The sequence below is a fragment of the Phasianus colchicus genome, chromosome Z, assembly GCF_987193195.1.
Source record: "Phasianus colchicus chromosome Z, bPhaCol1.hap1.1, whole genome shotgun sequence".
NCBI lineage: Eukaryota > Metazoa > Chordata > Aves > Galliformes > Phasianidae > Phasianus > Phasianus colchicus.
The window spans coordinates 80425851-80443108 of NC_143476.1; the positions used below are offsets into that span (position 1 = coordinate 80425851).

Genomic DNA, 17258 nt, shown 5'->3' on the forward strand with positions numbered 1-17258 from the left:
CACCTCCCGGACCGCCTCACTTTCACGCTTCCCGCGCTCTGCTGTGGAACGCAGAAGCGAAGAGGACGGAGGCGGGGCGGAGCGGCGCGGCGCTCTCGCGATGATCTCGCGGGATCTTCCGTCACGGCGGAGGCGGTGGCGGCGTAGAAGAGCAGCGCCTGCGCGCTGCGTTGTGCCCGCGCGGTCCGTTGGCCTGGCAGCCGTTGGCGGCCGTTTGTGTTGGTGTTCCCGCGCTCGTTTGTCTCCGCTCCTTGTGGAACGAGGTGTGTAACCTGTATGGCTGAGCTCAGGTGCTGCCAGTGAACTGTGTGAGTGGCAGCAGGAGTGTGTTTGAAAAGGGTCCTCTGGAAAGAATGAAAACTTGTTTTTTTTTCATATCTCTTTAGGCATATGGAGAAGACATTATTTGGTTTTCTTTATAATGGTTACCTAGAGGTTTAATGAGAATGGAGGTCAAGCTAGACGTTCTTGTGTCTACGTCTATCAAACAAAGAAAACCATGGACTCGCATCACCTGGATTGGGCAGGTGAGTGTGAGGAAGTGTAAATGAAAGAAATTTCCTTAAAGAGTAGATATCTTTTCATTATATAACACTTTGCATCTCTGTATACGGAGAGGAGGGGTAAGAAAGGGGTTAATTTGAATGCATTGCACTTAAGGGTTGCAGAAAATAAAAGTGGTATCTTCCAAGCTGGTCTTGAGGCTGGATGACAAGATGAGAGCGTTTCACAAGATGTGCCTCACACCTGAGTCTGTTGTTTGGTGGTTCTGGTTTCTCATACCCTTTCATTTTAAAGCACATCATTGAAAATTTTGAACAGAAGCATTTTCCCATTCCCAGCTGCCTGTGTTGAAAGATGCTTTATTAAGCCTTTTTGCTAAGATGAGGCTGGATTATATCTTTTTGTAATCTGCGATTTCTGCTTAATTAGATAAACTGTCTGAGGCCCAGTCTGTTTGAAGCAGTGGCAAAAGTCTTACTTTAAACAGGACAGGGTGAGGGAATGGGTGTCTGCCTTTTTGGTGTGTGGTTTAGTCGAGATACTTTGAAGAACTTTTTAGTAGTGATTGTAAGTTTAGTTTAATAGTTTCAAATCTGTCTAAATGACATAGACTGATGCTATGTATGATCCTTGACTCATATCTCAAGTTGAAAGGAATATATAAGGATAGTTGTGTTGTACTATAAAGCAGATATGCCAAAGAATGAAGTTAATATGATAATCACAGCTGTAACATTCTTTCTTTCTTTTCCCTCTTCATTATTTTTTCTAACACTTCTATGTCTTTCTTTAATGTTCTACAGGCTGAATAAAAATTAGTTTAAAATGCTCTTTTCTTTTAACAGGAAAAAGAGGCTGTTTTTCTTCTAGATGATAAACATATAAATGAAATTAATCTTGCATCAGGGAAGACAAAGAAGAAAATTCCCCGGCTGCAATCACTGTTAAAAAATGTGATTGTCTTAACAACATCAATAAATGGTTAAGTATACTATTTCATGTATTATAAACTCAATACATTTAGTTCTAACTGTTTAGAAAGGTACAATACTTGAAATATATTCCAGTTCACTTTCAGCTTTAGAATTGTGGCTATAGTGGAGAGGAAGTAATTTTAAGTTCCTCATAATAATGTGCCTCTAAATATCTCTCCCCTGATGAGCACAGGCGCTTGGCTGGCAGGATTACTTACAACAGGAGAGTTATTTCTTTGGAATAAAGACCAGGACTCTTTAAAAGTAATACCAGCAATTGAAGATTCCAGGAAGGTAGCTGCAGCAGCACAAGGTAAGTGTTTTTCAGTTTGTCTTTTGAAAAACGAAGTAGAGGCAAAAGTCTCTGTGTTATAAACTGTTCTTGCGCAAGTTAAAAGCTATATTCTAGTATTTTGCATTTCTATTACTTGTCTGCAAACTAAGCTGTGACAGATGTCCTTTTTGTTACTTAAGTAATACAGATTTCTAAATGCAAAAAAATGTATAAACTGCCATCCATTTTTTAGTGCAGTTTATATTTGTTTGCAGTGGTTAGTTATCAGTTGTAGAAAAACATTCTTTATTTAGGTTATAAATACCTTGGAGAAGACGTACATCTGATTTAACTGCTATATGCATCATTCTAGGTTTATTTTCTAGGTAGGATTTTCTGATAAGCTGTAATTAGAGAGACTATTACAAAGGCATGTATTTGCAAATTTAGTACTAAGTTGCATATCATTTAAATATCATCTTACTGGATAATCTCACTGACATCAGGTTAAAAAATGAAGTATTGTAGAAGCAATCTGTCATTTTGAGGAATACATGCACTTAGGAGTTGAGGGTAATAAAAAAGCAGAGCTTTTATGCATTTATTTGTAGTTTCCATAGGAGGAGGACTTCAAGAAAGACTGTTTCTGATGGTTGAGTCTCCTGGGAGGATAACACAAAATCTATAAGAACAGGCATCCTCTCTGACTTTACTGCTGCCAAATGACTAGCATTAATGATGAGGTTGGAAATCAGAGGTAGTTAAGGAGGCAGCTTGAATTTTTTGTGATAGAGGTGAAAGTAATTTTCCTGTTCTTTTAAAGTCTAAATCTAACAGAGGATCAAAAATAATTCTGGCGTTTACTGTTTTTTCTAGAGTGTTTGATGAGATTGTATTTGTATGTGTCTGGAGATGGCAGAAGGGCACTGTTAACTACTCCTACAGCACATGTCTTCTTGTGGGAGAGCACAGAATCAGAAAACATACTCTCTTTTAAAAAGTCTTCTGGGCGGTGGACTCAAATTTTGCCTAGTGAATCAGTCACGTTGCCTTCTACTGAAGAAAAAGAAATTGGAGTTCATGCTGCTTTCTTACAAAATGAGGTAAAAAAAAAAAAAAAAACAGAAAAACAAAACAAATAAAAACAACAACAAAAAACCCAAAAGCATCCATCCAACCTTTTGGCTTGCCTGGGCTACAGTGATTGAACAGAAATAGGTTTGGGCTGCATACACAGGGCTGCTTCAAAACTAATGCCTCCTATTTATTTCCATAGTAATTACAGTATGAAGAGTGCAATAACAGTATTTGATAGAGCAAAATCTCAGCTACAAGGCACTATTTTTCAGCACAGTCACAACCACTATCTATGTATTTTCATCATCAATGAATAGGAGCCTACATGCTGTGCTAGTAAAAATCTGCGGCAGCAAAGGGGACCCACTGTTGCTGTTACCACTGCTGAAATGCACCACACACTGCCTCACTGTGCTCACATCCACTAATTGGTCTCCATAATTCTTCACATTATAAAGGTGTCGATGAATGTCAGTGGATGCCATTTTTTCTGCATGGAAGAATTCAGTGACACACCGTTTCTTCATCTGCACTTCCGTGTCAGAATGCCCTGCCCTTCTGCTGCCGTCTGTCTCATGGCAACCATATGTAACAGTATTGGTGGGAAGGTTCAGCCACCACTGCCAGAACACCAACATCTGCCTCTGACACCATGGGCTGATGTTATAAAATGGCAGGCGCTATATTTTGAGCAGCCCTCATAAAATATGTTAAATAGTTAATGTATATAAATAATAAAACTTGTTTAAAAAATATAAAAGATTAAAATAAAAAAAAAAAAAGAGGAACACAGAACCAGTGGGATATGTGACTTGTTCTTCTGAAGCTAATGCATCAACCCCTGGTTCCATGGCAGTGCCTGCAATTCTTAGTGAGCTCTCAAGGGTTTTTGATGAAATTTTACTCCTCTTCATCCTCAAAAACAGTTGGTCATCAATGTGTGTGTTGCCAAACAGTGATGACATGAATAAGGTGTGATTATGAAGGGAGGGATGTTCTTCTCTGGTAAGATAGGGCTTACAAAAGAGTCCTCAGATTTTTGAGTTGAGTGTCTGATTGCAATTCTGTGCACTCCATTTGAAAATTCTCGGGTCATGTATTTATGTTGACTGAAAATGAAGTTGCAAATAGACCAAAAAATGAGGATCTTTTTTCATCAATCTTGAAGCCTGTTCTCAAATGCCTTTATCAAAAAGGGGAAGCATGGCAGCGTATTTTCTGCTGCTCACAAGACTGTGTTCAGCCAGTGAACCAAAATGCACACAACTCTTTGCTGTCAGTTGAGCTGCACTGCCCTGTGCCCTACCCACGCCCCGGCTGCAGCTCAGGCAGTGCTCGTACACACCAGTGTTTGGCTGCTGCAGGGCAGTGGGTGCATGCCCGTGGCCAGGCTGGGCTGCTTGGCAGGCAGAGCTGCAGGTGGTGCGGGGCTAGAGCTGGAGCTGGGCTGCATGTGGGGTGGGGGTTGGTCATTCCCACGTGGAAGTAATCGTCTCATCTCTTGAGTAAGTTTGAGCAGCAGAAGCTAGAGTGAGTGATGAATGGCTATTTGTTGCATATACATTTCATCATTCATTTTGTATGAAATTTAATGACAACGTAAGAGCAGCCTTGCTGGATCAGATCAGAGTTCATCTAGCCTGTTGTATTCTTTTCTCCCTTAAACTTATGAATGACAATATTTTGTTATTTTAACTCAGTATCTATTTTGATTAATGTAAAAGTACATTAAAGTACAACCAGGATTTGAAGTTCGTTTTGTCTTCCTTTTTCTTCACAGGTACTAGGTGATTGTTGTTTGTGCTCATTTGTCTTTTACTCTGGCGAGTGTTTGGTTTTAACATTTTTGATTCTTCGCTGGCATGAAAATGGCTTTAAGTACGCCAGGTACACTCAAAGTTATTTGAAGTTCACTGATGTAAGAGAAAAACTGTATTAAAATGTATTTTACGGTGAGATTTCAAAACTGCATGTGAACACACTTAGATTCAGTTAGATTTTGTAATCTCTTTTGTTTCTTGTCATGTTTCAAATCTTCTTAGTTTTTTTATTTAGAATAGCATACAGTTTATTTTCATATTCATACTCTTGAGTAGTCCTGTGTTAGATCTCATTATGCTGTCTAATTTGTAAGGTTTAAGAAGGAAATCAATGGGATTTTTTTTCTTGTACGTGTTTCATATGTTTTTGTCTGTCATGTTTTATTTACAATATGAGTAATTTCACTCAGCATATTTGAATTATCTCTTTTTGTGGTTTTTTTTTTCTTTAAATTCAGTTCTTTGCCATACCAGATCCACTGGGTACAGGAGACTTGTTCTCTTGTTAATTTAGTGCCTCAGTGTGTATCTATAAAGTCAAGAGGAGCTTTGCTATCTGCATTTGCAAGAGATGGACTTTTTCTTGCAGTAGCTGTTAACCAAATTGATCCTAAGGTATGAATAATAGGCATTACTTAATAGTTTCACTTGAATTAAGTCTGGTAAAAGGAAATTAAGAAATTTTAGACGGGATTTTCAAGATTCATATTGGTATACATGATTATATTCATATTGATATTGATAGGCATGAAATTCTGTTATTCCTCCTAACAAATGACAGGTTAAATCTGAAGCTAAATCCTGATGCAGTTTTTAGTGCTAATGCTGTGTGGTATTTAGCATACTGGGATGGGATAGCGCTGTCTTTAAAACTTTCAGTTATTCAACAACAAAACAGGAAAAGTTGCATTTTGAGAGTTTAGAAAAAAATGTCCAATAGAATATCTATTATATATTCAGTATATAATCAATCTTTAACCATTTTTAAAATGTAGAAGTAGGTATACAAACTAATTAATAATCTAAATAATATTAATTATTGAAATGCAGTGGCACAGTGACATGGAATAGTATTTTCAGGACATAAGATGTAACATGTAACTTGCTAATATAAATTGCTTTTAAAACTATTACAATTTTGATGTAAACGTTTACTAGCTTGTTTTTGTTTTTAACATTAACTTTTTTATTTTAGGCAACTCAAATTTTGTTTTTAAACACCCTGAATTTTTTAACTGTTTCGGGTAGTGTTAAAGGTTGCAGTAGCAAGAGTAGCACTGTCCCATCCAAGTTTATCAGGTAAGAAATTGATCTTATTTCTGATTTTGTTGTGCTTTTTGGTTGTTTTTTGTTTTTGTTCGTTTGTGTCTTTGAGGGGGATGTTTTTGTTTGTATTTGTTTATTTTAATAAAGTTAACGTAAGATTTGATGCAGAGATTTGACAGAAAAACAATATTTTTCCTGTCCTATCTAGGTCTTACTGGGTTGGTGACATGAGTTGGACTCCTGATAGCCTTTTCTTGGCTTGCATGTTAAAACGTGGATGTTTGATTTTGTTGACTGGTATGGGTGAATTGCTGACCTTGATTACTTCTGGCTGCTCTGTAGAATTTGGACCAGCAGAGTTTATTCCAATTCATCCGCTAATAACATACAGGTAAAAGGATTTGAAAATATATAGATATCTTTATCTGATTATCATACCTTACTTTCAAACATACTTACTGCAAATTTAAACTTCATCTTTCAAGTTCAGTCTTTTACTTTCATGTCTCCTTTCAATATCTGTTTCTCATTCATAGTTCTATTTCTTGTAATGGGTTTGTCGTGATGAAAAATTGGCATTCTGATAATGTGAGTATATGTTATTTGACTTGTTTTATTTCAATTGTTTGAATTTGATAGTAATTAAAAATAGCATGTGTTTGTGATATGGAAAGAAACTAAACTTATACCAGTATTAAAAGTGTACATTTATTTTAATCCAGTGATGTTTCTGTATTCTTTTTAAACTTTACTTACAGAACTTTGCCGTGTTTCCATCTCAGATCTTGTAAATGACATGTGCATGATCAAAACCCAAGGTTTTTTAATAATATTTGAAGTACTCCAAATCAGATGTTACAAAAAAGTAACACATTCTGAATATCTGGAAGAAACAGAATAGAATTTAAACATTGTTGTATTGAAAATATATGTGTATTAACAAAAAGGAATGATATATTAATGATACGTAATTGCATTGATGTGTTATTTTGTACTTTTTCTCTTCTGTTATTTCTGAAAATCCAGTAGCATATAAGTTGTATCTCATGAAAACATTCAAAAGCATTAGAATACATTGTAGTCTGGTTGAGAATTCACTTAATATGATGTATTTAAATACCTTAATTATGGATATATATTGAATATATGAAGGTACTTCAAGAATCAACTCTTGAGGGTTTTTTATTTTTCATACACAACTACTAGAAGTAGGACTTCGTTTTCAAGCACTTGTTACACACAATAAGACTCAGAAAAGAGGGTGCAGTACAGAGGTTTAAAGTCAAATTGGGGAAAAACATTTAATACTTAAACAGCTTTCAGTATTTCTGTATTACTCAGTGAATTTAAAGAAAAATTATAAACTAAGTTGCAACTGCAGCAAAATACTAGCATCTTTCAAGCATAAACAGTGTTATTCAAAGTGCTAATCTTTTGGAAACTTAGACATTTCCTTAAAAGGTATCAGGGATTGGTTCTGGGACTAGTGCTGTTTAACACTTTGTTGGCAACATGGACAGTGGGATCAAGTGCACCCTGAGCAATTTTGCAGCTGACACCAAGCTGAATGGTGCACTTCACGTGCTGGAAGGCAGGGATTCTATCCAGGGGGACCTGGAAAGGATCTGAGAGAGAGGTGGGCCCATGAGAACCTCATGAAATTCAACAAGGGCAAGGTCCTGCACTAGGTCAGAGCAATCCCAAGCAGAGATGCAGATTGGGCAGAGAGTGGCTTGAGAACAGCCCTGAGGAGAAGGATTTGGAGGTGTTGATGAAAGGCTCAGCATGAGTCAGCAACATGCACTTGCAGCCCAGAAGGCCAACTGTATCCTGGGTTGCATAGAGAAGCATGACCAGCAGGTCAAGGGAGGTGATTCTGCCCCTCTGCTCTGCTCTTGTGATACCCCACCTGGTATACTGTTTCCTGTTCTGGGGCTCCCAACGCAAGAAGGACATGTAGCTGAGGATATGAGCTTATTTCTTCTATATTCTATTAATAATAATCATTAGTAATGAGTATTATTGATATGACTTTTACATCTTATATTGAAATGTATCTTTATTTTAGGCAGCACAACTCTTTGTGTCAAGACTCTAGTCAGACACTTGGATCTTCAGCTTCTGAAAGTGATCTTATGAGACAGAGATTTTCTGTTGCTTGTCACTCAAGATTACCCTACCTCATTGTCTCTGATGGATTCATGGTAACAGTGCTAAGATTTCATAACAGTGTTTCACCTGTGGGATTTTTAAGATCCCTTTTGCTTGATTCAACACAACGGCTTGAAAATATCCGTAGGAATCTCATGAATTCCCAGGTAGGGTTATGAGTTTTTCACATGTATTGCTAAGTAAAATAAAACTTCATATATATAAAGATGCAGTTTTTCAAACAGAGTAACTCAGTTTATTGTGAAGTTAGTATAAATTCTTTTGAGTTAGAAAGCCATTTCAAGAATAGAGTTGGTCTGGAAAACACTAAATATTATTATATATTATTTCAATAAAATGTAAGGAGCACAGTCTGAATTATCACAACGTATTCTTTCTGAATGTTGTGAAAAATTTTGCTGAGTTTCTTTGTCAGTGAAATTGGTTCAAAAAGTTGACAAGTAATGATCAACTCTGACCTACTCATCTTTTCAGAATGATGCAGAAATGATTCTGTAAAACTTCTGCCTCCAGATTGCTGCTATTTTAGAGAATCAACAGCTGTCCAAGTTGTACTGCTTGTATTTATTTTGAGTGTTGTTAAATGAGGCTTGCTAAAATATTTGTTTATTTTATATCACTGCTCAATAGAGCTAAGTCTGGGAAAACAGAAATCTTTGAAATAAAATGTTCTGCAATTGTTGCCAATCACCTAACTCTATGATATAATAGATATTGAGAATTCTTGCGTTTGCTGTTAGAATACTATGCATCTTCAGATGGCTATGAATTTGTATTTTGAATTTTTGGAGAAGAGCAATATATTGATATGTAGAAAAGTGAGGTAGAAAAGTGAGCAAGAATTTGAGAATGTGGAGACATGTTGCTATTAAGATGCAAGGACATAAACACTGCCAAACAAGCAGGATTATTTGAGGGATCAGGAAAGCAGATTCTTTCAGTGTAAGAAGAGTTACTAGATGCTGAGAAAAATGCAGAATTCCAAGGCATGTCCAAGTGATAGTTTGTTTCTCTGTAAATACATATACTTCCTTACCCGTTCTCCCTTTCTGCCTGGGACTTCAAAACTGAAGGTTCTTAAATGAGATCAGTTTCCTTTTTTTATTTCATAAGTATTTAGTTTGATTTAGAGACAAATAATGTTTTGCATTATTGTTTCTTTTAGACTAAAGGGAAACATCTGTGTTTACGATCCCTGTTGTCTTTAAAAGACAGCCTTTTGAAACACACACAAAACCATACCTCCATCTTCTTCAGTGTTCCAAAATTTCTGGAAGAGGACACAACAGAAATGAGTCAGAAAGCCACAGACTTACTGGTACATAATAATGTTTTTCCTTTTCTAATTATGCAAATGATTTCCTCATGTCATATTCTAACTGTAAAGATTTTTTTTCCCCTAAAATAACAGTTTTTTGTACATTTGCCCTTACTAAATATTTTAAAAAAATAAGCTCTCATTTTCAGTTTAAGTGCAAGGAATGCAGTTTTTTCAACTTTTTAAAATCATAACTGGAAAAAAAACTTTCTGAAAAAAGCATACTAATATAATTACATCTATTTGTAGCTTGAAATCTTCAGCTTCACTGTATAATGAAATATTACATCACAGTAAATATATTGAGGCTGCAAGGTATACTAATACAATATGTGATCCTAAGAAAATTGTTTTGATCCTAAGGAAATCAAATATCTATTCTCGGTTTCATCAATTTCAAAAATCTACCTGTATCTCATGCAAGAACAGCTCTGTGATCAAAGTCACTGTACAGCCTTTGTCAATTCCATTTCATGCTTTCATTTTATGAGTTTTTGTTGAATGGTATTATATTTTACAGTCATTTTAAAAAAATTCTACCTCCAATTCTAGGCTAAATAAAAACAAGTTTTCACTTTCCCATTTAAAAACAATTGCTGTCCTTATGCTGTGACTTTTTTTTTTTTAGTTTGGTAGTTTTATTTTTATCTGCATAACTATTCCAAATAAGATTTTTAACAAATGCTCTAGTGAAACTGCAAATGGATTAGATGTGTTAGTAGTTAAGTAAATTACAAATAGAACACTATTTGTGAAAATCACTAAGTAGTGATTTTTGCAGACTGTGCTTTGGTAGTAGACTTGAATTAAACTAGTTTTGGTGATTATTTTTTTTTTTTTAAATTCTTCTCTGGTTTAGGATTATGAAGACGAATCTGATGATGAAAAACTGTTTCACAATAGCTGTTCTAACCTCTTCAGCCAAAGAGTCCTTTCTTCTGTTGGTAAAGCTGATCAAGGCCACATAGAGTTTGCATCAATGTTTGATACTATTCATGCAAAAGACAATACAGAAGAGAAAGACAAGTTAGCAGTAGAACTGAACTCTGTTCAGAGAAGTCTTATTACTGCATGGCACATAGGGATTTCAAAAAATATTGAAGAAAGAGATACTTTTCTGAATTACACAGTAAGCTGCATTACCCATTTTTTCAACATTCTTCAGTTTGTAGAATGTTCTTCGCTAAACCAGGATGCATTTTTAAATAAATCTGTGAAGAATTCTCACTGGATTCATTGTGTTTTAAAATACTTTCAGCTGTGTTTAAGTGTCTTGCACTGGCATTCAAGAGCTGGTATGACCAGGCATGTGGCAAAGCTAACATTACAAACACTGGAACTTATGCTTGTTCAGAAACAAGGTCAGTTCTCAAAAAATCTTTTGGCATGCTTCTGTCTTTTGAAGATGGTTTCTCATACTCTAAGTAGCATTTGCATACCACAGTATGAGAGCTTGTTTGCATCTCCTGGTGTTAATAGTCTCGTGGAGCTTGATTCATTCATTGTGCCTGTATTTCTATTTCTGGATGAGAGCGCAACTCAGGAATTCAGCTCACTGAAATCTGTGCTTAGAGAGCCTCCTCAAGCACTGAACTTCGATTCAAAAACAGAAAAAAGGTATGCGAAATTTGCATGAAAAAGATATTAAAACAACTGTATTTTTCAGTTATATAGTAATTACAACATTCATTTGGGTTTTTTTGTTGTGCTCTGCGAGAAAGCATGATAATCATAGAATGGCCTAGGTTGAAAATGACCTCAAAGATCATCTCATTTCAACCCCCCTGCTATATGCGGGGTCACCAACCACCAGACCAGACCAGGCTGCCCAGAGCCACATCCAGCCTGGCCTCGAATGCCTCCAGGATGGGGCATCCACAGCCTCCTTGGGCAACCTGTTCCAGTGCCTCACCACCCTCTGTCTGGAAAAACTTCCTCCTAATATCCAATCTAAATCTTCCTGTCTTAGTTTAAAACCATTCTCCCTTGTCCTATCACTATCAATCCATGTAAACAGCCATTCCCTCTCCTGTTTATGCACTCCTTTCAAGTACTGGAAGGCCACAATGAGGTCTCCCCAGAGCCTTCTCTTCTCCAAGCTAAACAAGCCGAGTTCCCTCAACCTTTCCTCATAGGAGAGGTGCTCCAGATCTCTGATCATCTTAGTGGCCCTTTTTCAAGGGCTCTATAGCTTTCTTGTGCTGGGGGCATAATCTTGAAATGCGTGCAGGTGAGGGCTCATACCTATAGCTGAATATGATTTAGTTACAGAAACTTAGTACTGTCAGTTCAGAGATAAATTGTAAGGGAACAGCTCAAGGCATGTTTCACAATTCAGGGTATTTTTACTGTCTGTTACTTGGTCCCCTCCCTCCCAAGCAGAAATTCTGAACTCAGTGAAACAAAAAGGCTGCTTGCTTGTAATATATCTATAGTTTTAGTTATAAAATTTTGTATTCGATTATAGAAATGGTGCATATGATCTGGAGCATTCTACTGTTTGGAAAATACAATTGGTATTGTATGAAATAGTGGTATGTAATTGCCTCTGATCAGTTTTAGGATAACTCAAGAAAGGTATTAAGTCACAAACCATTAACAATAAAGGAATATCTTATTTCACCCCATTCCAAAGATAAGGTCTTGCTGGAAAACTCCCAGAAGGAAGAGATCTCTAAGTAAAGAGGTTTCCCTGTCGGCCACTACTCCTTAAATTAGTTCAGAGAGGGGTGGACACTGGGTGAATTGCTTGTACCTGCGCTCCTATGTCTATTCACTCCTCTTTGCCAGGTGCTCAGTCACTGGTTCAGGTCATGCCCTAACAGTTTCTGGACAGCATTTTTATTGTCTGAATATTTTTCTGCTGCAGATACCTAATTAACTGAAGTATGTTAATCATTCAAGCAGACTGTTCATTTCTGAACGAGATGCCTAAGAAGCATTGTATCTCAAGAATTTCATCTTCCTGTAGTGGAAAGTATTTAATAAGCTTAAAATATAAAATTAAGCTCAATGTAAATTTGATGGGTGACTTTCAGTTGTCTGTGACACGATAATCCATGTTTTGGGTTATTTGTGCTGCAAGTGCAGAGTAGTGCATTCATTAAAGTGACTGGCTCTGTATCTATTGATATTGGAAGCAGAAGTGACAGAGAGCAAACTGCAGATGTAGTATGATCTTATGTAATCTTTCTCAGGTCCACTGGAATGCATATCTGCTGTTATTTATAGGCTTATTATGTATCTGAGCTGATACATTTGATAGTATTGTGTTGGGCTATAGGGAATTGGCTCTGCAGACAGCTGTTCTGCCTTTGCTCTTTTTGTTATGCTTGCATTGTATGTTTTGCCAGGCTTTAAAAAGGTACTGGTGTTCTGTTTTGACGTTTATCTGCGTTATTTCATTTCCTTGTTGTAAAGACAGGCAGTGAATCGCTTTGAAGCCTGGTGTTCAAGCTGGGTGCTTGAAGGTTAATAATCCTTCTGAATTTGCAAAGACATACCAATGTTTATTGGTCAGAAAGCAAAATGCAGGGCAAAAATGTTTATTTTTCCCCTGCTAGTCAGAAAAACAGTTTTGTTTGTTTTTTGAATATATAATACAAAAGAAAAGAAAGTTGAACTCCAGTTTTTCTTTTTTCTTTCTTTTTTTCGTGTTCTGCTTCTTGAACTACAGGTTGATTGCCCTATGGCGGTTCTTGTATAAAAGAGTGGTTTGTTATTGGATCCAACTGAACAAAAAAGCGTACAAGAATATAGAAGAAGAAAATGTTGTCTCATTGCTTTTAAGCCAAATACAAGCAACTCTCCAGTCCTCAGGAGTGATATTAGAACAACACTTCAAGATTAATTCTGTAGCTGGTTAGTACTTTGGAAAGAAATCCAACTGTTAGTAGCTGAACAGTTAACTGTACACTAAAAAATTAAGTCCAAGCAATGATACTCAGTGAATACCAGATTGAAAAATAAGTTATCAGTTAAACTTCTCTTAAAATTCTGATCAGATCTTTCTTTATAGTTCATGTACCAATACACCTGTAGATTATATTATAAGCTATAGAGCTTGCTAAGATAAATTAAAAAAAACAAAAAACTACCTGACATTTTGCTTTGAATCATGTTCTAAAGAATCTGAAAGCGAAGTCTGGTTTGTAGATCTTACTTCTTCTGAGGTGTATGGGCAAGAAGATGGCTATCTTAACTGGATTTCTACTTAGAAATCGTAGTCATTTTGTGTGATGGCTGTGTACATGAACATATCGTGTATGTGAATGCAGTCAGCTTCTGCTGATCATACAGTTCAGTGTAGTGTAATGTAATAGATTTAATGTAAGACATTTGTTTTGCTAGAAGGATGTGGTTTTAGCCAAATTTCATGTGCACTGGTGTCCTGTCCTGTTCTCCATCTTCCACACAGTAGTAAGCCAGGTTTCCTACTTAGGTCTGCCACCATGATTCTGTTTCTTCTCCATATCTTTGGTCTCTCTCCCAAAAATGATACTTTGAGCTTTACTTTCTGTATTGCTCAATACAGCACAATAGCTCCTCTGTATCTCTTTTCGTTCATCTTACGTGCACCTTCCAACTCTTCCTTTCCACTCATTCTTTGTTAATCTTCAGTTTGCCAAATAGTCATAGAACATTTTGTGGATGATCTAGAGTGACACACATGCAGATCAGCCAGTCAGTACCTGAGCTAGCTGTTGCTGATTGGTCCATGCCTTTTCTTTCCTGATTTTTCTGTTTCTCTACTTCTCTATGTGATAGCTGTGCTCCTTTAGAGTTTTATCTGTATTTCTATTCATTTCATCAAAACTGCATGAAATACAAATACAGATGTAAGAATTCACCTTTCTGTCAAAATATTTTGGAATTGCCCTGTGAATTAAAAGATGTAATGGGAAAAGAAGCAGAGAAATGAAATGTGTAACATTCCACAGACCTGTTTTGAAATTCTTGAGCAGTAAAACAATATATAGGTTAAATATATGAAATAATTTTACAACTGTTTTTTACAATGAAAAAAAAAAATAACCCACTGATTATATGTCATAAGAAATCCGAAAACATAGAAAGTGTTTTTTCCCCAGTAATAATCTACTGTGGAACTTGGAAAGCGACATTTCCAACTATATATGCTATTTATAATCTCATTGTATGTAAACATTTTAGGAGTGGTCATTACCCAAATGGATTTTTTTTCAATTAACAGTGACATAGCAATTAAGAAGAAGAGGGGTGTGGCGGTGAAAGGGACATTCAAGAGTCATCATTTCGTAGATAAATAGATTTATTTAGCAGTGACAATAAAAAATTGCTGGAGATGTACATATTATTTTACTTTTCATAAGCCTGTAATTCTGAAGTGAGTGTATGCTTACAGATGTAAAATGTTACCTATATAGAATTTTTGATTTATTGTTTATGTGATTTTTGTAGGTGAGGAGAAATTCCTTTTAGGCACATACAGAGAATCTGTGGATGTTTGGAAAAGATGTCTTTGTGAAATCAAGGCAAAGGGTAAGGGATGAAAACTTTTTGCTGGTGATGGGAGGGGAGAATGTGTATTGTCACTGTATGCAGTTATTCTTGATTTTCTTGATTCCTTAAAAGGGATGCAAAACAGGCAAAGGGTGCACATTCCAGTTGAAGTCAGAGTTTGAATAGGGACCAGCCAAAAGTTATGTTAAGAAAAGTCCTTGCATTTCTGCATTGATACCAGTTTTCTTATGGCTGTAGAGTATTCAGAACAAGAGAATCCCAATTGTGTTCTTCTGAGCAAGGAAGTAACAATGAAAAACTGATGGATAAAGTCAATGGCAGTGACTGTAAAATCAAATGTAGTGGTGGTTGAGGATAAACTAAGCAAAATAAAATTTGTGACAGGAATTTATTTAGGAGTTATTTTGAAACAGAACAGAACTTCTTCACAAGTATCATAAGAATTGTTTTTCTAGTTAATTAGTGTGGGGATTATATTGTGCAGAAAGAAGTAAGGATACTGAAAGCCTTCTGAATCTCAAAGCAATCTCTTTGTGTTTTATGCAGCCCTTCATTAAAAGATAGGCTTTCTTGAGCTGTCCTGTCTTTGTCTCTTAACAGTTATATACTGTATTGTTTAGAAAACTGCCAGGTCTCTAGAAATAAAATGATAATGGATTGTAATTAACTTACTCATAGCTTATAGTTTGAAGGAAGATTGTGTTTGTATAGATATGTTTCTGGAAGAGGAGGAATACTTAGTTTAAGACCTGCTGACTTTTTGGGGGGTTATTATTTCCTTTTGTAACTGGTCTTCTTTTTTTTTTTTTTTTCTATTTTAATGCAGGAGGAAAAAGAGCATGTTTTCTTCAGAGTAGATATTACCTTGCTATATTATTTTGCCACCTATATCATTATAACTTATGTGAGGCTCAAGGACTCTGTGATCATCTGGTAGGAGAGATTCTAAGGCGATCACAGCTCTCAGTGAGTCAGATGGAAAATTTTTCTGGTATGTTTATATTACATAATATTGATTGTGCATGTTAGACTGTTTGGATAACCTTATGTTTAATTTATATACCCACACACACATTGTAATGTTTTCCTTTTTACACTGGACTGAAGCCTGATTTGTTTTAAATTACTTTAAAGATGTTTTTCAGATTTTCAGTTGTCCTTGTTGGCATAAACATCTTTCACTCTATAATGAAGGTGTGACCTGTTAAAATATTCCTGGATTCAAATCTGCTGAAGAAAAGACTTTGCATAAAAAAGCAATGGGGACATACTGCAGTTTTTTTTGTATTGATCATAACTTTTTTTTTATGATACAGTATGCTGAAATAGTTGATTTAAAATTAGTCACCAATCTAAAATTGACAGTGGGATATTTTTTTTGCAGATGCTTGTATCAGTATTCTCTGAAGTCATAATATGGCATCTGACTTCAATAAGTTAATACTATAGTTCTTGTTAATCATATTTTTTTTTTAAAGTTAAAACAATTTTATCATTCAAATTTAGAACCATTTTCCTTCATATTTTGATATCTGTTTTATTTATTTTTAGACACTAAGTATTCTCAGCATGAACTGTGGATGATATCAAATGTTCATACTGAAACTGCTATGGCTGTGATTCGATCCATGGCTCGATTCATGGCTGCTTATTTCACAAATCAGCTGCTTTATATCTTTCCCCCACACAATGTGGATATCCTGCATCCACTTCACATCAAACCAGGTATTTTCTTTAAAAGCAATTTAATTTGCTGTGTTTAACTTGTACGTTTTTTTTCATGTTGTCTTGTTGATTTGTTTTCAGCATCTGTAACTGTAAAGATAGAGTAACTTAATTTTTCCAGATATTGCTGTTAAGTGTGCCGATGTCTCTCTGTGAAATTAACATTTTTGATTGTTCTTCATTTTATTGTTCTTCTCTTTATCATTGAAAATATTTTGCTAATAAAGTTAGTAATCTTTGGGAAATTGAGTTATGTAAACTATTGTCTACATAACTACATTATATAGTTAAATTACTTTTTTACATCTCCACTGACTCCATAGTTGCATCTGTCAGGTGAGTGCTCACCACCGTTCTGGCTGAGATCAGGTGCCCTGCCTGTGCAAACTACTATGCAAACTTTTAAATACAGTACTGCTGTATTTAGAAGAGAGAAAGTGGGCCACCTGCTGTCCTCCCTGCATGCCCTCCTGCATAGACTGCAGGGCAAACTGCTGTGCCACATTCAGTAAGATCTGCCCTGAGCCTTTTCTGGGCTAAACAATCTGAACACTCACAACTTTTCCTCATAGGAGAAATGCAATAGTCCCCTAACCATCTTAGATTGCTTAGATTTTCTGAGAAGT

The 17258-nt window shown here is 35.9% G+C and overlaps 1 protein-coding gene across 13 annotated transcripts in view; it reads left to right on the forward strand.

The window, feature by feature from the left end:
* The first annotated feature begins 140 nt into the window (after positions 1 to 140).
* CPLANE1 (ciliogenesis and planar polarity effector complex subunit 1) overlaps positions 141 to 17258 on the forward strand; it is a 65274-nt gene continuing 48156 nt past the window's right edge. For 8 of the 13 annotated variants that reach the window (XR_016462029.1, XM_090132008.1, XM_090132007.1 and 5 more), the window contains exons 1-16: positions 141 to 263; positions 387 to 527; positions 1350 to 1485; positions 1672 to 1791; positions 2629 to 2855; positions 4610 to 4716; positions 5108 to 5264; positions 5845 to 5948; positions 6124 to 6306; positions 7984 to 8233; positions 9253 to 9405; positions 10265 to 11022; positions 13082 to 13266; positions 14845 to 14925; positions 15734 to 15898; positions 16459 to 16632. Coding sequence is in view for 12 of the 13 variants with exons in the window: in XM_090132008.1 (XP_089988134.1) it covers positions 441 to 527; positions 1350 to 1485; positions 1672 to 1791; positions 2629 to 2855; positions 4610 to 4716; positions 5108 to 5264; positions 5845 to 5948; positions 6124 to 6306; positions 7984 to 8233; positions 9253 to 9405; positions 10265 to 11022; positions 13082 to 13266; positions 14845 to 14925; positions 15734 to 15898; positions 16459 to 16632 (2887 nt within the window). In the remaining variant the exon portion in view is untranslated. The other 5 variants (XM_090132014.1, XM_090132017.1, XM_090132016.1 and 2 more) reach the window with 5 other exon arrangements.